The sequence below is a fragment of the Neophocaena asiaeorientalis genome, unplaced genomic scaffold, assembly GCF_003031525.2.
Source record: "Neophocaena asiaeorientalis asiaeorientalis breed wild unplaced genomic scaffold, Neophocaena_asiaeorientalis_V1.1 scaffold357, whole genome shotgun sequence".
In the NCBI taxonomy this organism is placed as follows: domain Eukaryota; kingdom Metazoa; phylum Chordata; class Mammalia; order Artiodactyla; family Phocoenidae; genus Neophocaena; species Neophocaena asiaeorientalis.
This window is the reverse complement of record NW_020173270.1, coordinates 2,781,472-2,802,252: the sequence shown is the minus strand read 5'-3', so window position 1 is coordinate 2,802,252 and position 20,781 is coordinate 2,781,472. Positions and strand designations below refer to the sequence as shown.

Genomic DNA, 20,781 nt, shown 5'->3' with positions numbered 1-20,781 from the left:
AAAAAGAATCCCCCCCTTTTTTTTTTTTTTTTTTTTTTTTTTTTTGCTGTGTGGGGGCCTCTCACTGCTGTGGCCTCTCCCGTCGCGGAGCACAGGCTCCGGACGCCCAGGCCCAGGGGCCATGGCTCACGAGCCCAGCCGCTCCGCGTAACGTGGGATCCTCCCGGACCGGGGCACGAACCCGTGTCCCCTGCATCGGCAGGCGGACTCTCAACCACTGCGCCACCAGGGAAGCCCACCACCTGCTTTTGGTTAATTTCTATAGAAGCAGAGTCTGAGGTGAGGGTTCTTGTGTGAGTAATTTAGTAAGGAAGGACTCTCAGGAGACACTTTAGGGGAGGGAGGGAAGCAGGATTGGACAGGGGAAGAACTAGCCACTCAGAAGGTGTTTCAGGAGAGTTTCAGCCACAGCCTGACCCCAGGAGGAGCTCTGGAGTGTGAATTACATCACAGAGGTTCACCTGCTCAGAGACCGTTACACTCCTGCATCTGTCAGGCCGTACTTCTAGGCCAGCGAGACAGTGGCGGGGATGCGATGCCAATCAGGTAACTTGGATGGGGGTAGGGCCGAGAGCCGCTGCTATCCCCCCACCCATATTTTTAAAACTTTTTTTTTTTCTTTTGGCCTCACCGCGCAGCATGCGGGATCTGAATTCCCCCACCAGGGATTAAACCCATGCCCCCTGCAGTGGAAGCACAGAGTCCTACTGGACTGCCAGAGAATTCCCCCCACCCCCTTTTTTTAAAAAATTGAAGTATAGTTAACATTCAATGTTGTGTTAGTTTCAGGTATCCAGCAAAGTGATTCTGTTTTACACACACACACACACACACACACACACGCACACGTGTATATATATTCTTTTTCAGATTCTTTTCCATTATAGGTTATTACAAGAAATTGAATATAGTTCCCTTGTCACCTGATTAATGACAACCCCTCCCCCTTTCCACTCCCTCTCCCTCATCTTCTTCCTCCCCTCCCTCTTCCTTCCCCCCTTCCTCCTCTGTCTCCTCCTCTGAGCATCACAAATTACCTGGTTCTTACTTGGCTCGGCTACAGCTGCGCCAAAGCTGGTAGCCAGTGGTGGAGCACAGCCAGGATGATGTACAGGTCTCGCTCTTAACACCCGTCCACTCTACTTGGCTCTCCTCTTGCATCCTGACTCGTGGTGTGACCTGGGAACGGTTTTACAAACTCTCTTGGGCCTCCCTTTCCACGTCTGTAGAAAGGAGTCCTAACGTTTACCTTGAAGTAGGGTGACCCACTATCCTGGCTTGACCCAGACTGGAGGGAAGGGGTATTTCCCAGGATTCTGGACTTTGAGTGCCAACACCAGGAAAGTCCTGGGAAAACCAGGATGGCTTGGTCATCTGTCCTCAAAGCATTACCGTGAGGACTGCAGAACATCTAAGGAAGGGGCTGGGCAGGTGGAAGACACCTAGGAAATGGTAGTTCTAGTTATATTTTTAAAAGTCTCTTTGCCTCCTTGAGTCTCATTTTCTATGTTCGTCAATTAAGTGAGCATCTATTAAGTTGTGCTCACGGTTGAGGATCATGTGCATGTCTCGGTTGGATTGTTGAAGTGGCTTCTTCCCCGGTCTCCTGTTTCCTTGCCCTTCTAAGAATGTCCAGAGGGTGCCTGTGAGCCCTTGAGTCAGGTCCTGCCCCACCTCTGCCCACAGCCCTCCAGGGCTCCCTCCTCCCTCAGGGCAAAAGTCTGAGTCCTCCCTGCTGCCCACAAAGTCCTGCACGACCTGCCCTGTCTCCTCCCTGCCCTCCCCTCCTCCCTCTCTCTCCCCCTCGCTCACTCTGCTCCAGCCACCTGGGTTTCTTTGCTGGTCCTGCAACACACCAGGCACTGTCCTGCCCCAGGGCCTTTGCATGTGCCGTTCCTTCTGCCTGGAATCTTTTGCTCCCTATATATACATGGCTCCCTCCCTCACCTTCTGTATGCTTCAGCTCATGAGTTATCTTCTCAGTGACTACCCTAGTTTTGACATTGTATGTCTCATCAGATTATCATCTCCGTGAAGGTGGGGAATTTTGTATGTCTTGTTCCTCTGCTGAATCCACAGGGCTTAGAATATTGCCTGGCATATAGTAGGTGTTTGTATTTGTCAGGGTTATCCAGCGAAACAGAATCAATAGAATGGATAGCTACATATAAGTATATGTAAATATTTATTGTAAGGAATTGGCTCACATGATTCTGGCACGTTTCAAGATCTGCAGGCCAGAAAGAATTTGGAGAACTGAGCAGAGGTGAGTGTGGGTGGTGCGACCAGGTAGAAGATGAGACAGAGAAGCTAGCAGGTGGCCGGTCACACAGGACCGTGTTGCTGTTCTGGTTTGGGGTGGATTTGAGTCCTGAGAGATTGAGCTAGAGGAAGAAAGAAAGTAATGGGAAACTCAGAGTTGAGAGATCACTAGTGGTAACACACAGTAAATCTGCAAAAAGAAATGTTGCCTTTGCAGATGAAAGAGGAAGCTGGAAATGAGAAGAGAGATACAACCTGAGGCATAGTGCAGGGAAGGGATAAATAAGGCAGTGTGCAGGTAGCAAAGACTCTGGCTCTCAAGACCTTAGTAATGAAAATCTGTCCCTTTTGTTTTTGCAGCACTTTATAAATCTGACTAATTGATGGGGGCACTTCTGTTGACTTCTCTCTTTCTATTACATCTCACATCCAATCCATCGGCAAATCCCATTAGCATGACCGTCTGAATAAATTCAGAACCTTATGTGCGCCACTGTTCTCACCTGGGCTGTATCCACCATCATCGCTCACCTGGACAAGTGCAGTTGCCTCCTACCTGGTCATCCTACCTCTGCTCCGATACAGTTCATCCCCCAACCAGTGGCCAGAAGGATCATGTTAAAACCCAAGTGATGCTGTATTCCTCCTCTGCTCAAACTCTCCCATGGCTCCCATCTGTCTCTGATAAAAAGCTGAAACCTTACAATGGTCCAGCAGATCCTACGTGATTTTGTCATATCACCTCCTCCCATGCACCTGTCATCCACTCTGCTCCAACCACACCCATCTTGTAATTCCATGACATCACTAGGCATGGTCCTGCCACAGGACCTTTGCACTTGCTGTTTCCTCTGCCTTAAATAGTTTCATAGCTCACTCACTCAGCTCCCTTAGGTCTTTGCTCAAATGTTACCTTCTCAGTGAGGTCTTCATTACCGAGCACCCACCGAATGAGACAGACACAAACCCCTGCCTTCTGGGAGCTTACAGTCCATCAAGACAAAAGACTTGAAACAACCAATTGAAAAAGTTTTTGCATAGAATTGTCTTAGAAATTGCCTGAAGATTTATTCCATTTCCAGCCAGACCCACCTCTTCTTGCCCGGCAGTAGTGAAAACCACGCACTTTGGATTTTGACAGATCTGCTGCCACCTCTCACCAGCTGTGTGTCCTTGCGCAAGTCACTGAACATCTCTGACCCTCAGTTTTCCACAGCTGTATAATCGGAACTGGATTCGTTTTCTGTGGCTGCTGTAACAAATTCTCATAGACTTGGTGGATTAAAATAACAAAAACATTATCTTACGGCTCTGGAGGTCAGAAGTCCGAAATGGGTCCTACTGGGCTAAAATCAAGATGTCAGCAGGTGGGCTTCCCTGGTGGCACAGGGGTTGAGAGTCCGCCTGCTGATGCAGGGCACTCGGGTTCGCGCCCTGGTCCGGGAGGATCCCACATGCCGTGGAGCGGCTGGGCCCGTGAGCCGTGGCCGCTGAGCCTGCGCGTCCGGAGCCTGTGCTCCGCCACGGGAGAGGCCGCAACAGTGAGAGGCCCGCGTACCGCAAAAAAAAAAAAAAAAAAAAAAAGGATGTCAGCAGGGGCTGCAATAAAATCAGTTGCAGGGCTGTAATGTTCGCTCATAACTCTTCTGTCTAGAGCTCTGATACTCATTCAGGGACTTGTTAACAATGCAGAATCTTAAGTCCATCCCGAGATCCGAATCAGCATCTGATTTCCCAAGATCTCTTGGGGATCCCAGATGAGGCAGATGTTACTGGTCTGTGGACCACACTTGGAGCAGCAAGGGTCTGGGGTCTATAAGGTCCTTCACTGAGCTCCCTTGGTGGCTGTATCAGTTTCCCAGGGCTGCTGAAATTACCACAAACCAGGTGGCTCAAAACAACAGAAATGTATCCTCTCACAGTTCTGGAGGCCAGAGGTCTGAAATCAAGGTGCTTTCTCTCAAGGCTGTAGGGGGGAATCTATTCCAAGCTCTCCTAGCTTCTGGCGTTGCTGGTCACGCTTGGTGGTCCTTGGCTTGTAGATGCACCCTTCTGATCTCTGCCTCCATCATCACGTGCTGTTCTCCCTGTCTCTGTGCCTCGCCTCTTGTTCTTAGAAGGACACCAATCCTATCAGGTTAAAGGACCACCCTGCTCCAGTATAATCTCATCTTAATTTAGGTCTTCATTACATTTACAAAGACTCTATTTCCAAATAGGGTCACATTCTCAGGGACCAGCGTTTAGGACTTCAATAACTTCAACATTTTGGGGAGGGGGACCCAATTCAACCCATAACAGTCACCTTCCTTCTCTTGCGCTGGCTTCCCTTGCAGCCCCACTCGGTGCTCTAACCCAAATCCTTTCTTCTCCATTGCCTAGATAGGAATGGGTGTGCTGATACCACCACGTGTCCGAGGTACGCAACCTGCACCAACACTTCAACAAGTTACTACTGTACTTGCAAAAAAGGCTTCCTGTCCAGCAATGGACAGACGAAGTTCAGGGACCCACAAGTGGAATGCAAAGGTGAGTTCATGCCCCCTCAAAATCCGCTAGCATTTAGTTGGAAAATCAGGTGGAAGCTGGTTGGGCAGCAGATGTAGGTACTTTTTCTTTTCTCCCAAGCGTTATTTCCTCCCTCCTTCCCTCCTTGTCTCTCCCTTCCTTCCTTCCTTCCTTCCTTTCTTTCTTTCTTTCTCTTTCTTTTTTTCTTAATCCCTTCCTTCCTTCCTTCCTTCCTCCCTCCCTCCCTCCCCCTCCCCCCCTCTTTCTTTCTTACTGTTCCTGGTCACAAAAACCTCCAATGACTAGAGACAAGTGTTAGCATAAAAAGAAACAAAATTATGCTGTTTGTCAATATCTGGAAATAACCACTGATTTCCTTCTGGTCGCCTCTCCATGCAAATCACAAGATTTTCTGCATGTGTCGAGTGCCAGGCCCTGTGAGAGGGACTTTATGTGCATTTTCACATTACGTCAAGTGTAGTCGTTGTGATGATCTCCACCGTACAGATGAGAAGACCGAGGCTTGGAGAACTGAAACGACTTCTTTAGGATCAGTCAAACTGGAATTCAAACCCAGGTCTTTTTGAGTGTAACAGCGATCTCTCAACCACTTACCTATTTGCCACAGTCCAGTTGTGAAGCGTTGGGAGATTGTCTTTAATCTCTCTAAGCCTCACTATTTCCATCTGTAAAATGGGAGTATAAGAGTACCTACATTAAAGGATATTTGTGATTATATGCAGTAGTGTATATATATGTATATGTGTGTCTGTGTCTGTGTGTGTGTGTGTGTGTATTTTCAGATTCTTTTCCATTATGGTTTATTATAGGATACTGAATAGAGTTCCCTGTGCTGTACGGTAGGACCTTGCTGTTTATCCATCCTATGTGCGATACTTCGCATCTACTAATCCCAAACTCACATTCCGTCCTCCCCTCCACTCGCTTGGCAATGACAAGTCTGTTCTCTATGTCTGGGAGTCTATTTCTGGCTTGCAAATAAATTCATTTGTGTCATATTTTAGATTCCACATACAGGTGGTATCATACGGTATTTGTCTTTCTCTGTCTGACTTCACATAGTATGATAATCTCTAGGTACATCCACATGGCTGCAAAGGGCATTATTTCATTCATTGTCATGGCTGAGTAATATTCCATCGTACATATGGACCACATCTTCTTTATCCATTCATCTGTTTATGGACAATTAGGGTGCTTCCATGTCTTGGCTATTGTGAATAGTGCTGCTACGAATATTGGGGTGCATGTATCTTTTCAAATTATGGTTTTGTCCGGATATATGCCCAGGAGTGGAATTGCTGGATCATATGGTAACTTTATTTTTAGTTTTTAAGAGGAACTGCCGTACTGGTCTCCATAGTGGCAGCCGCGATTTACATTCCCACCAACAATGTAGGAGAGTTCCCTTTTCTCCACACCCTCTCCAGCCTTTATTATTTGTAGACTTTTTAATGATGGCCATTCTGACTGGTGTGAGGTGATACCTCATTGTAGTTTTGGTTTGCATATCTCAAATAATTAGTGATGTTGAGCACCTTTTCATTGGTCATCTGTACAAACATACTTTTCAAAATCTTTAGGCTACAGTTCATGGGTTATTCAGTAAGCACAGTAGTCTTGTTGGTCCCTTGTTTTTAAATAAGGGGTGAGGGCAACATTCCCCATCTACATAATGGTGGATACTACAGCAAGGATCTTGTCCGCTCTATGTCTTTGACCTGTGTTATCTAACACATTGTGAATATTTGATAGATATTTATCAAATGAAGGACCATGCTACCTTATTCTTTATGTCAACTCCAGACCTAATCAGCCTGCAATTGATGGACACTAGGTCTTTCTAATGTTTCATGACTGAAAGCTGGAATGAACATTCCTGTGATCTTATCTTGATATATAGTGGCAGGTACAGATTTCTCTCTAGGAGAGGCACAGTTTGCTGGGAGGGAGCTATAGGGAACTTGCCTTTAAGTTCTGTTTGCACAACAAGTGCATCGTAAGTGTTTATTTAGGGTGACTTGACAGAGTAGGTCTGAAGGAGATTAGGGGAGGACCACCCCATGGTACCATGACTGCACAATTCTATGGGTGCTTCAATGAGTAAATTCCTAGAGGTGAGTGTGGAAACTGTTCTAGTTATCTATTGCTGGGGAGCAGCAAACTTTGTGTATTAAAACACCAGCAATCATTTATTTTGCTCATGAATGAATCTTCCATTTGGACTGAGTTTGCTGAGGATGACTTGACTTTGTTCTACACATTGTTAGTTGAGTCGGCTCAACTTGGGGCTGGAGGATCCAGTTTGCAGGGGGCTCACCCAGAAGGCTGGCAAGCTTGTGCTGGCTGTTGGCTGGCTGCTCTGCCAGGGCTGTGGGCTGGAGGTCTTAGTTCTTCTCCACGTGGGCTGCTTTCTCATGGCTGGTTGAGCTTCCTCACAGTGTGGCGGCTGAGTCGAGCACCAGCTTCTCAAGAGAGCAAGGTGGAAGTGTGTGACATTTTTATGACTTGCATGGTATATTTAGGACCTAGTGTCACCACCACCATAGTCACAAGCGTGGTCAGATTCAAGGGGAGGAAATATAGACCCCAGGGCTTGACGGAAGGAATACCAATGAAAGGGCTTTGAATTAAGGGCATATGGGATGGAAGACATTGTTTCAACCAACTTTGGAAAATACAAACTGTTTCACAAGATGAAGAAAATTTGTAACACTCTGACTCTTCTTCTCTCCAGATATAGATGAATGTTCTCAAAGCCAGCCACCATGTGGTCCTAACTCAGTCTGCAGAAACCTGCCGGGGAGGTATAAGTGCAATTGTTCGCATGGTTTCTCTTCTCCCACTGGAAATAACTGGAACCCAGGAAAGTCAGGTCATTTCGCCTGTACAGGTAATGCACTCAGGCTCTCAGGCACGGGTCTTTGGTGGACAGCTCCTACTGAGTTGGGTACCTGTGTTTCTAACCATAGACACCTAATCTTTTGTCTCCCCGATGTCCTCCACTGCTCCTCAGACATTAATGAATGCCTCAACAGTGGGGTCTGCCCAGAGCACTCTGAGTGTATCAACTCTTTGGGAAGCTACAGGTGCAGCTGCCAAGTTGGATACACCTCTAAAAACTCCATCTGTGAAGGTATAGAGAACCTGATCTTCTTTACCTACTCGATTAATTAAGAACTTCATATAGTGATCCTATGTGGTAGGGATTATGATCCTCATTTTAGAAATAATCCAGTCGAGGCTCAGAGAGGTAAAGTCATTTGTCTAAGAATACACAGCTATTAAGTAGAAGAACCTGAATTTGAACTCCCTTTGAGGGTCTACTGTGAGTTAAGCAGTGGGTCAGGCAGTACTTGAGAGTAACGGTGGGGGGGAGCTCGATCCTTAGAGTGATTCACTGACCACCCTGTGAGGGGGAGATATTGACAATGTCTGGAGACATTTTTGGTTGTCACAACTGGTGGTGGAGGCGGGTGGTTTGTGTTACTGTCAACTGGTGGGTAGAGACCAGAGACCCTGCTAACCATCCTCCAATGCACAGAACAGCCTCCCCACAGCCAAGAATGATCTGGTCTGAAGTGTCAGTAGCACTGAGATAAACTCTGTCCTGGGGAGAGCTCAGACCCAAACTTCAAAACTTTTCCCTGAAAGGTATTTGAATGAAGACCTGAGAGTTACTCTTGATCCTCCCTCCCCTTCCATATTAAATCAGTCATCATGTCATTGGGCAAAATGCCTGCGAAATATGTCTTGAATCTCTTCACTCTTTTCCATCCTTGGTTTAGGTTTCATCAATATTGCAACAGCCTCCTCACTAGTCTCTCCCTTTTTCTAGTGTTGATCCCTTGAATCTATCCTCTGCACTGCAGCCAGATTATTCTCTCCAAGAGACAAGGGCTCCATCTTCCCGAGTCTGCTGCAGCACTATTATTTATTTAAAGGGAGGGTGACTCTATCAAGCAAGGCATGGAGTGATCAAGCCCTCAACATACCCCCTTGACTTGGATTTAGAGATATTTGAAGTCATCTCTGACTTTTCTGATCTATTTGTAGCAGTTAGCTATTGCTGAGTAACAGATCACCCCAGAAGTTGGTGGTTAAAACAACCACCATTTGTTTAGTTCTGGATTCCACATGTTGGCAGTTTAGGTTGGGCTCTGCTGGTCAGTTCTTTGGGTCTCCACTGGGCTTGTTCATGTGTTTGTGGACAGCTGTGGGTCTCACATATCTGGGGCTCATCTGGGATGATCCAACTCTCTTGCACTTTGTATTTTTTTAAAAAATTAACCTGGGGTTTGTTCATATGGCAGGAGGAAGGGGTCCAAAGTGTGAGCAGAAGCAAGTAAGTTTTTTGAGGTCTAAGTTTGGAACTGGCACCACGTTGCTTCTGCCATATTTATTGACCAATGCAAGTCATAGAGCCAGCTACAGTCAAGGGCTGGGGAAACAAACTCCACATCTTAAAGAGAGGAGTGGCAATGTCGCATGGTACAGCACAAACCTCATCCCAAGTTGTGGACACAGGGAGGAGTAAAGGATGACAGCCATTTCTGCAATCTATGATCATTGTGACTTGAAACTATTTGCCACCATTTTGCTTGCATACGGTTGGCCAGCATTATTCTCAAGACCATGCTTAGATGCAAGGACGTTAGAGAGAAGGGGAAAGTCTGGGCATTGGGGAGCATCAGGTGGAGAACAGGTGGAGTGAATCTCCTGATTGCAGTCTCCTGTCCTCACTGCTTCCTCTGCCTTGACTGGGGTTTCCATTTCCACTCACCAGATGTGGACGAATGTGCTGATCCCAGAACTTGCCCAGAGCATTCAACTTGCCACAATAGTCTTGGAAGCTACTCTTGTGCCTGCAACCCAGGATTTGAATCCAGCAGGGGAAAGATGAGTTTCCAGGACCTGGGAGAGATTTGTGAAGGTAGGTTCATGGGTCTCTTGGGGAATCAAGTCCAATCTGTTTGCAAAGACACCAGTGGTGGGGGAGGATTTGAGGTGGGTCTCAGCTGAATTCAAAGCCCTCATCTGCAAAGCTGAAGTCAATAATCATTCATGCATTCATTCATTCAACAAACACTTCCTGAACACCTACTACATGCCAAGCACTATTCTAGGGATGGAGGATGCAGCAGTGTGTAATGCAGGCAAAAATACTTGTTGTCATGGAACTTATCATCCAGTGTGGGGAGAGATAGGGAACAAACAAAATACGTTCATGGACATATTGTGTGTCAGGGATAGTTAAAGGAGATGACGACAAAGAAGGCAGGAGAGGTGGGTAGGGAATACTCGAGGGTGAAGTTGTAGTTTTAAGAGCGTGGTAGGGAAAGGCCATGCTGAGAAGTTGATATTTGAGAAAAGACCTGAAGGGAGTGAGATACGGGTTTTCTGGGGAAGGGTGTTCCAGGAGGGGGAAACAGCAGGTACACAGTCCTAAAGGCAGGATCCCAGCCAAGGCACTAAACTCTTCTATATATGTGCTCATTCAGTCGTCCCAACAACCTGATGCTATCAGTGGTATTTTATACCCATATTATAGATGAGGAAACTGAGGCTCCCTTGTGGTGGAATCACCTCTCCCAAGGTCAAATAGAAAGGAAATAAGAGAGTCATGGTAGAACTATGCCTAGCATGACTTCATACCTCAGCTACCATGATCTGCTGCCTCTGAATGAGGCTACACCTGCTGGTAACTCAGGGTGGGCTTGTGCAGGACAGATATCAATTTAATCACCAAATTTCCAGTCTCTGAGACTCAAGACAGCCTGGAAAGCTGTCATGTAAAAATTCCAGAGCCAGACAGAACCTGAATTTAAATCCCGGTTGTGCCTTTCACAACCTATGTGACTTTGCACAATTCTGAAGCCTCAGTTTCCTCCTCTGAAAAATGGAAATATTAGTTTGCCCCTCACAGGGCTGCTGGGAGCGTTGTTGAGTGGATGAATGTAAAGGATCTTCCTCATTGCCTGCCACAAAGAAAGCTCAACACGTTTGCCATTAACTTTTTATTTTAGTCAACAAATACTTAACCTAGTACTTGCTCTGTCCCAGGTTCTGTTCTGAGTGTTTAAAGATAATGTATCATCTTATGTAATCCTCTGAACAACACTATGGGGTGGGTTCTATGATTACTTTCATTTCACAGATGAGGAAAAGGAGACACGGAGATGAATTCTCTTGTCCAGTGTATTAGTCAGCTCAGGCTGCCATAACAAAGTACCAGAGACTGGGGGGCTTATTATCTCACAGTTTTGGAGGCTGGAAGTCCAGGATCAAGGTGTCAGCATGGTAGGGTTCTGGAAACAGCTCTCTTCCTGGCTTGTACACGACTGCCTTCTTGCTGTGTTCTCCCATGGCAGAGAGAGCGCTTGTGTTTCTTCTCCTTCTCCCTCATGAGGATCCCACCTTCATGACCTCATCTAAACCTAATTATTTTACACATCCAAATGCCATCCCACTGGGGGGTAGGGCTTCAACATATGAATTTGGGGGGAGGTGACATAATTCACTCCATAGCACCCAGTAACACACAGATTATAAGGGGGCAGAGCCAGGCTTTGAACTCAAGATGTCCATGCTCTTTACCCCTCCACTCTGATATAGTGATTTCTTGGAGAGGAATTGAGATTCATTAACGGGTTTGAGGCTGAGGGAACACAGGTGAGAGAGAATGAGCCTTTGTGCACCTACAGGTAATCGATGAATCCAGGTCATGAATTATGAAGGGATTAGAAGGAAAGGATGAGCTCAGCTGGGAACAGACTCTTAAGGTCTTATATGTTCTAATGAGGAGTATGGATTCTATCCTGAGCTGTGGGGAGCCTCATCAGAAGATTTGCATGGGTCATACACACGCCTCTAAATGTTTCCTTTTCATAGTGATGCAAATGTGTTTAAGAAGGTGAGCCCAGAGGAGCTGGGGAAACCCATTGGCTTTAGGTCAGTGGTAGGGCTATGAACTGCTGCTGTAGCCTCAGCCTCCTTCATCCTTTTGATTTTCTGCTTAGATGTGGATGAATGTTCCAGGAACTCCACACTTTGTGGTCCCAGTTCCGTCTGCACCAACATCCCGGGAAAATACAGTTGCTCCTGCCTGCCAGGGTTCTTTTCACCTGATTTGTGGAGCCCTGACAAACCTGAGGCTTTCAAGTGTACAGGTAACTCTTCCAGCCATTTTGGGGACTTCTCAGCAGAGGTCAAACTACCCTGAAATGTAGTGGCTTATATCAACAATCAATTGTTCTTGCCCGTGATTCTGTGGGTTGACCGTATGGAGTTTCTGGGGCAGTAGGATGGTTAGCAGGTGCTAAACGACCTTGCTTACATGGCTGGTAGTTGGTACTGGTCTCTGGCTGGAAGCTCAGTTGGCCCTTCAGTTTTCCTTATGAACTCTTCCTCATGGCTGCTTGGGCTTCCTCAGAGCATGGCAGCTGGTTCAGAAACCCTCTGAGGGAGATTAGTTAGGTCAGGGTTCCTCAACTTTGGTACTATTGACTTTTGGGTCTGGATAGCTCTTTGTTCTGGGGGACTGTCCTGTGCATTATAGGATCTTTTGCCTCGATCCATTGGATCCCAGCGACCAACAAAAATGTCTCCAGACATTGCCCAAGGTCCCCAGAGGGGCAAATCTCCCTCAGTTGAGAACCACTAGTTCAACATAATAGAAATTTCTTACTCTCAAATGAATCCAATATGGATATACTCGGCCAAAGGGCAGCTTTCCTCCACAGGTGTCCAGTCTCCTTGTATCTCTTGGTTCTTCTATCCCTTAGGGCATTAGAATTCCTGGTTCCAGCCAGGGGTGGGGAAAGAGAGAAAAGGCACACCCACTTCTTAACCACCTTGGCCCAGAAGTGACATATGTCATGTTCCCATAAGTGAAAGCTAGTCACATGATCCCATCTAGATGCGGAGCATTCTGGGAAATGTAGTTCCTGGTTGGGATGCCACGTTTTAGCGACCACTCTCTGCTTTGGAAGGCGAAGCATGATTTTTGTTGCCTTGGTGGCCCACTCTGCCTCATGCCCATTCTCTACTCCACAGATATTGATGAGTGCCTTGATAAGTGCCTTTTCAATGCGACATGCACCAACACCCCCGGGAGCTACTTTTGTACCTGCCACCTTGGTTTTGCACCAAGTAACGGACAGCTCAACTCCATAGACCCAAAAGTGGACTGCATAGGTGAGTGGAGGGTTTGCTGGACATCCCTGGAAAGAAGTATCTCCTTACTCCTCTGCGTTGTTTGATATTCTTGAGTTCTTCGCAGATATTGACGAATGCCTCCAGGATCCATCACCCTGTGGCCCAAATTCTGTCTGCACCAATACCCTGGGCTCCTACAGCTGTGGCTGCATGGTGGGCTTTCATCCCAATCCAGAAGTCTCCTGGAAATATGGCAACTTCAGTTGCAAAAGTAATAATCTCCTTGCATGTCTTGGCAGTGGAATCTGTGTCTTGCTTTGGTTGTAGAATCCTCACTTTTCCCAACCTCTGTACCCTCTTCTTTTTGTACCTCATCCACATATTCTCTCTTTTTCTGTTCATTTACTCATTCATTAATCACTCATTTGATAAAGTATTTTTGAAGCATCGATCCATGGAGAAGTTTGAAAGGTTTACATTTTTTAAAAATTATGGATTATTTGATATATTAAAAGTATGATAACTTATATGGAGGCAATGAAGTATAATAATAAAATGAGTATATCTGAGGCCCTTGGCAACATAAGAACTAGAACATCATCAATGCCATTGAGTTTCCTACATGTGTCTTCCCTACTCCGTAACCCTGACTCCTCCCCAGAGGGAACCACATGGAACTTTGTAATTCCCCTACTTAAAATATTCCCCCTCTAAACATTCCTTCCTTAGTTTGGTTTGCTTTGGAGCTTTATAATGATGGTATCATATTATGTATAGTCTTTTCTGATTTGCTTTTTTCACCTACCGTCATGCTTCTCAGAGTTGCTGACGTAGCATGTAGCTGTAGTTTGTTCATTTCCACTGTTGTATAATATGACAATGGATGGATTTCAAGCAGGGGGTGAAGAAATCAGACTTGCCTTTTAATCATATCTTGCTGTGGTTACGTTTGATTTGGTTGTTTTTGTTTTTTCTTCTCAGGGGTTCCCTTCAAGTGTAAAGAAGATGTGATACCCAACAATGAGTGGGCCCAGCTATGCCAAGTGGGAGCAGCAGTGGAGCCTGAATACGTAAGTATTTTTGAAGGTTCCTAGTTCTTGAAGTTTTCCCAGAAGGCACTTAGGTAGAAGGTTGCTGTGCAGCTTTAACAAAGTCAAAAAATACGGTGGCCTAGACCAGGTATAAATTTATTTCTCTCTTTGTAACAGTCTGAGTATAAGCTGCTGAGAGCTGACATGATGGCTTCATAATACTCTACCATCAGCAACACAAGTCTCCCTCATTTTAGTCCAAAATAGCTGCTCCAGCTCCTGACATCACGTCTGCATTCCAGCTGGTGGGCAGAAGAGAAGGGGAAGTGAAAGGCACAGTCCTTCCCTTTAAGAGTATGACCCAGTATCACTTTTGCTTACACATAGCTTCAAGGACAGCTGGACGGGAAGGACATTTGTCTATCTAAAACTTGGGTATTCGTTTACTAAAAGAAGAAATGGTATTGGAGTCTCACTATTAGTGAAGGTGTATCTGTGTGATATGGGATGGGTGATAACGCAGCCTCCAGGCCAGGCAGAGGAATTTGGATGTCTTGGTTCTCTAATGAAGTCGTTCTAGTAAGTAAAGGCTCCAGAAGCATCTTCAAGTATTGATGTCACTGTATTAAATACGAGTTTGTAAATTAGCTTTGGAATTCCCATACACTTTGGTTCACTGTTGTTTTTTTTTAAATTGTGAAATGCACATAAAATCACTATTTTAAAGTGTACAATTCAGAGACATTTAGTACACTCACCATGGTGTGCAACCACCACCTCTATCTCCAAAACGTTTTCATCACCCCCAGAAGAAATCCTATGTACCCATTGACAGTTACTCTGTATTCCCCCCTGGCGTCAGCCCCCGATACACAGTAATCTAATTTCTATCTCCATTGATTTACCTATTCCGGATATTTCCTATAAATGGAATCACACACTATGTAGCATTCTGTGTCTGGCTTCTCTCACTGAGCCTCGTGCTTTCAAGGTCCGTCAGTGTTGTAGCTGTGTCAGTGCTTCAGTCCTTTTCATGGCTGAATTGTATTCCACTTGGACCACCGGTCTTTTCCACCCCACTCAATAGTTTTGCTGTTGGTTGATGTTTTCTCTTCTTATTTATGGAAGAGAAAGATGCTATGATTCCAATTCTGATCAAAAGGTGAGTTTTCATCTCCCTGAGAATTCTAGAGACTTGTGACACCTCAGGAATCCCGGACCATCCCACGTGGTGGGCTCAATGGCCCAGTCTGTACATTGCATACTTGATCGACGCTCACAAATGCTCTTCCCTCTGGGATGCAGGTTTCCTTTTGTGCACTGATGAAAGCCACCCTCGGCATCCTGGATGACATCTGTAAAAACCAAACCACCGTCGTCTCTCTGAAGGTAACAGTGAAGTCTTCATAATCATGTTTCGAGTTTCAAACATATTGGGGGCACACTTCGGGTGCACAAAATCCTCTTTATCATAAATGGGTTGTGAGTTAACGTTTAATCTACTCCAGTTGTCAGGTCTGAAAAATTAACATGCAGGAATATTGCCCTTTTCTGTACAGTTTTGTGAGTTTTATTACCTGAGTAGGTTTGTGTAACTATCACCACAGTCGGACAACAGAACAGTTCCATCCCTCTCCCCTGACCCTCCTCTCCTCCCCCCACCCCCACCAATGCCACTGGGCTTCCTCTTTTTTTTTAACTTAATTTTTAAAAAACTTTTTGGCTCAAGATCTCTTCATTCCTCCATCCCCACCCCAGCTTTTTTTTTTTTTTTTTTTTTTTGCGGTACGCGGGCCTCTCACTGTTGCGGCCTCTCCCGTTGCGGAGCACAGGCTCCAGACGCGCAGGCTCAGCGGCCATGGCTCACGGGCCCAGCCGCTCCGCGGCACGTGGGATCTTCCCGGACCGGGGCATGAACCCGCGTCCCCTGCATCGGCAGGCGGACTCTCGACCACTGCGCCACCAGGGAAGCCCCCCACCCCAGCTTTTGGCGATTATCAATAGACCTACTGTAAACATTTATCTGTGTGTGTGTGTGTGTGTGTACCTGAATTTTCATTTTTCTAGGGTAAATACCTAGGAGTGGGATGACTAGGTCATTACAATTGCAGATTTAAAAAAATAGTTTATCTTAAGACTTTAAGTTGCAACTTATGGATGTTGTTACGTCATTCATAAATCTGTATGAAAATAAGAAGAACACTTTCATTTGTATTCTGGTGAATTTTAAATTAATTTATTAGTATAACATATTTATTCATGAAGTGTACACTTATTCATAGGGTTTTCAGATGAAATTTGGATAAACAATGAACCCTTTCAACAAATTTATTTAAATTCCCTCAAACATTTTCTACCATGTTTACAAATATCCTCATTTCTCCCCAGATTTTAAGTACTTAATGAGGAAGATTTACAAACCTAAAAGGCAAGGTCACTATGCCCTTAAGGGATTCATAAATCCACTCAGTCACATGCGTAAATATAATAATTCAGAGTTTTAAAAAAATGTGTAATACGGTGTATCAACAGCCATGTTCTCTTAAATTGTTCATATTAGAACCACATCTAATTGCTTTTTGCCATGAAATCATGCGGTTAATTGGTCTCCTTTAATGTGTCAAAGTTTTCCAGCCCTTTAAACAATAGATTTCCAAATTATGCCAAAGATTACAAAACCTTCTAAAATTAACACAAAAGTATTTTAGCTTGCTTGCTATTTTTTTTTCTTTCCTGAGGATATAAAATAAACTTCCTAGCTAAGGAGAAGAGATTTAATGTCAAAGGGGATTTTGATGAGATTTCAGCAGCCACAGAATTGAGAACCACAGTTTTTCAGGATGATTCTAGCTGAGATTTTTTGCTCTGTCGGTGGGGAGGGACCCCAAACTCATGCCTTTCATTTGGGATATGGTTACAAAACTCAGTGCATCCTGTTTTTCCCAGACAAACATCTCTCAAGTTTCACTCTGATCCAGCTTTTATTGAAATTCTTTTCATCTTCTTATCATCAAATTTGGACACATAGAAATTGGTTTCCCTGCTAAGATTTTAGTTAATTTCCTTCACCATCGGACTGGATTCAACTAATTTCTTCCCTCCATTTATTAGGTTGTGAACTTGTGAATTCTCTTCATATTTTTTTGTTGGGATTACATTTTTATAGTCAGTTTATTAACAATAATCAATAATCAAGGGCACAGTATCAGCATTAATATTAATATTAGTATTGCTAGTCTTTCCTTAACTCTATTCCGTAGGCATAACCAATGTTAACATTTAGATGCATAGTTTTCCATATCTTTTTTTACTTTGTGAATGATTGTATAACACACACACACACACACACACACACACACGCACACACACACATTGAAGCACACGTTGAGTACCTACTGTGAGTGGTTTAGAGCAGTGATTAAGGATTCCACCTCTGATACCAGACTGCCAAAGTTCAAATCTTGCTTCTGCCACCTACTAGATATGTATCTTTGTTTTCTCATCCAAAATGGAAATAATAATAGCTTCTATCTCATAAGTATCTTCATAAAATTAAATCAATTAGTATACATAAGGCACTTAATACTTGGCTCATAATAAGTATTAATTATATTTATTTTAAAATCTCAATTAGTGCCAGAAACATAAATACCATAAATATAAAATTTTAAATTAAAGTACTTGTTCTTTTTAAACGAAAGGAGATAATATAACATGTGATTCTGTAATTTGCTTTACTTAATCGTAGCTCGTGGACCTTTCTGCTTGTTCATATACATAGATACAAGTCATTCTTTTGTTAACAGCTGTGTACTATCCCATGATTTGACTCTATCATCTTTTATTTAACCAATCAGTTGGACATTCAGGCTTTCCGAATTCTTGCTATCACAAACCACACTGAAATTCACGTGATTAGCCAAGATCCTTGCACAATTTTTAAGTATTTCTTGCAGGAGGGATTCCTGGAAGGGAAATTGCTGAGTCAAAAGTATATGTGCAACGTATGCCATGACAAGTGCTGACTTACTGCACACCATGAAGGCGATACCAATTTGCATTCCCAGTGGGGCTTCTTGAATCAGGAAAAGGAGGATGAGTGAATGTCCTTTTACATTCTTCATTATCCTAGACTGTCAACCCGTTCTCTTGATGAGAGAGGGGACAGCTGCTGTTTCACTGATAAGAGAAAGAGAGAGAGAGAGCGCGCGCGAGAGAGAGAGCAAACACACCTTTCCTTTCAGAGTACGGCTGAGAGCTTTGCCTCTGTGATTGAACAAACATCCATGTGGTCCAACTTCACCAAAGAGAAGACATCTACCCTGGCCACAGTCTTACTGAAGAGCGTGGAAAGCACCACTTTGGCAGCTCTTCTGAAACCCTCAGCGAATGTCAGTCAGACGATTCAGACGGACCACTTAGGTAGGACATAGCCTTCGTGTCAAGGTCACACCTGGGGGCTGATTTAGACGGGTGACTTTGGCCATGTGATTCTGCATGGCTTTCCCATTTACCATTTCCCCAGCTGTTTCAAACCTCTGAACGTACAGCAAAGCAAGTCCAATTATCGTAACAACATCTCCCATTTATCGAGTGCCTGGCATTGTGTTAAGTCACGGGTCAAGTTTACACAGCTGGTGAGTGGCGGAGCCAGGCCTCCTAGTTAGTGACTGTGGAATCTGAACCCTTCTTGTCCACTATGCTGGACATGCTCCAGACTCTTTCAATTTCCTTTGGCTTTGGAAAACCTGTCTAAATTTGGAGTAGTCAGAGGGCCATGACTCTGCTGCTTTCCCTCATTGTTGACTTCAAGCCCATCTTTCCCTGACGCATCCCCTAAGGATGTGAGCGCTCACTCCTAGAGTTACAATTGGGTTTCTCATTTATTTGGTGCTACCATCCTCCTGTCATTCATCAAGGGCCTCAGGATCTTTCCCATGACCAATCGTTCTGTCTGTCCTTTCCTTCTCATGCAACCAGGGATGCGTCCCTTTCTTGGCCGGAAACCAAATTCAAGACCCACTTTCTGGGTGACCTCCTGTAAATTCTCCCTTTCTCCCTTTTAGACATTGAGAGCAAAATTATCAACAAAGGATGCACTGAAGAGAATGAGGCCTTTAATTTGAAAGCGAAAGGGGATGAGATGAAGATTTGGTGCTCCACAGTCGAAGAATCTGAACCCACAGGTACAGACCCACTCCTGAGAATCAGAGAGGGTGGTTATTATGCATTCAAGCAGCAAATATTTATTTATTACCTTTTAAAACTTTTTTAAATTAAAAAATTTTTTTCTAGCAGTCCCTTGTTGGTTATCTATTCTAAATATAGCAGTGTGTTCATGTCAATCCCAAACTCCCAATCTATCCCTCTCCACCCTTCCCCCCACCCCGATAACCATAAATTCGTTCTCTAAGTCTGTGAGTCTGTTTCTGTTTTGTAAATAAGTGCATTTGTATCATTGTTTTTTAGATTCTGCCTATAAGGCATATCATATATTTGTCTTTCACTGTCTGACTTACTTCACTTAGTATGATAATCTCCAGGTCCATCCATGTTGCTGCAAATGGCATTATTTCATTCTTTTTTATGGCTGAGTAATATTCCATTGTATATGTGCACCGCATCTTCTTTATCCATTCATCTGTCGATGGACATTTAGGTTGCTTCCATGTCTTGGCTATTGTAGACAGTGCTGCAGTGAACATTGGGGTGCATGTATTTATTTTGTTTTTAATTTTAATTTCTTTAGCAAATATTTATTGATCACCTCCTAGGTGCCAAGACCTGTGCCAAGAAGTGAGGGAGTTAATGACGGTAGAGGGGGACTTCCCTGACAGTCCAGTGGTTAAGACTCCACACTCCCAATGCAGGGGGCACGGGTTCAATCCCTGGTTGGGGAACTAAGATCCCACATGCCGCAAGCCATGTCCAAAAAAAAAAAAAAAGAAATGATGGTAGAGGTAGAAATAGCCCATGCCCTCAGGGAGTTTTCCATCTGCTAGGGAAGTCAGACATTAAATAAATTATCTCTGGGAATGGAGTCTAAAAGAGAGTGGATATGTGTATATGTATGTTTGGTTCACTTTGCTGTACAGCAGAAACGAACACAATATTGTAAATCCACTATACTCCAATAAAATATTAATAAAAAAAATAATCTCACAGTACAGGAGTGTCAAGCCATTTCCTGTCCAATCCAGCAGCCATTGGTCATGTTTTATTATTGAGCACTTCGAGTGTGGTTAGGCTGTGAAGGTGACATACATACTGGATTTCAAAGTCTTGGTGCCAAAGATGAAGGATGTAAACTATCTTATTAATATTTTTTATATTGACTACATGTTGAAATGGTAATATTTTGTAGGTATTGAGTTAATATATAATTAAAATGACCTTTTTTTTTTTTTTTACTGTTCTGAAATGTGGCTACTGGAAAATGTAAAATTGCGTATGTGGTTTATACGATATTTCTGGCAGACAGTGCTAATCTGTATCCGGGATTGGCAAACCTTTCCCGTAGAGCATGGTTAGTAAATATTTTAGGCTTTGAGGACAATACAATCTGTCTCAATGATTCAGCTCTACCGTCATAGTGCAAAAGCATTCATAAGCAGTATGTAAATGAATGGGTGAGGCTGTGTTGCAATGAAACTTTTATTTACAAAAAACAGGCAATGGCCAGATTAGCTTGTAGGTCACTGTTCATCACTCCCTGATCTATATGCTCTCTGGAGGGCACAAGGAACAGGCTAGGACACATCCCTGGAGACCACCAACATTGAAAGCGGAAGCCCACCAAAGA

The 20,781-nt window shown here is 44.2% G+C and overlaps 1 protein-coding gene across 1 annotated transcript in view; it reads left to right on the top strand.

Moving 5' to 3' along the window:
• The window catches only part of ADGRE1 (adhesion G protein-coupled receptor E1), a 45,594-nt gene that overhangs the window by 5,614 nt on the left and 19,199 nt on the right, over nt 1–20,781 (top strand). The window contains exons 3-13 of the mRNA XM_024745766.1: nt 4,645–4,791; nt 7,529–7,684; nt 7,808–7,927; nt 9,578–9,724; nt 11,811–11,960; nt 12,847–12,987; nt 13,073–13,219; nt 13,930–14,018; nt 15,285–15,368; nt 18,224–18,401; nt 19,046–19,165. Coding sequence (XP_024601534.1) covers nt 4,645–4,791; nt 7,529–7,684; nt 7,808–7,927; nt 9,578–9,724; nt 11,811–11,960; nt 12,847–12,987; nt 13,073–13,219; nt 13,930–14,018; nt 15,285–15,368; nt 18,224–18,401; nt 19,046–19,165 — 1,479 coding nt within the window. The remainder of the gene's footprint in view (nt 1–4,644; nt 4,792–7,528; nt 7,685–7,807; nt 7,928–9,577; nt 9,725–11,810; nt 11,961–12,846; nt 12,988–13,072; nt 13,220–13,929; nt 14,019–15,284; nt 15,369–18,223; nt 18,402–19,045; nt 19,166–20,781) is intronic.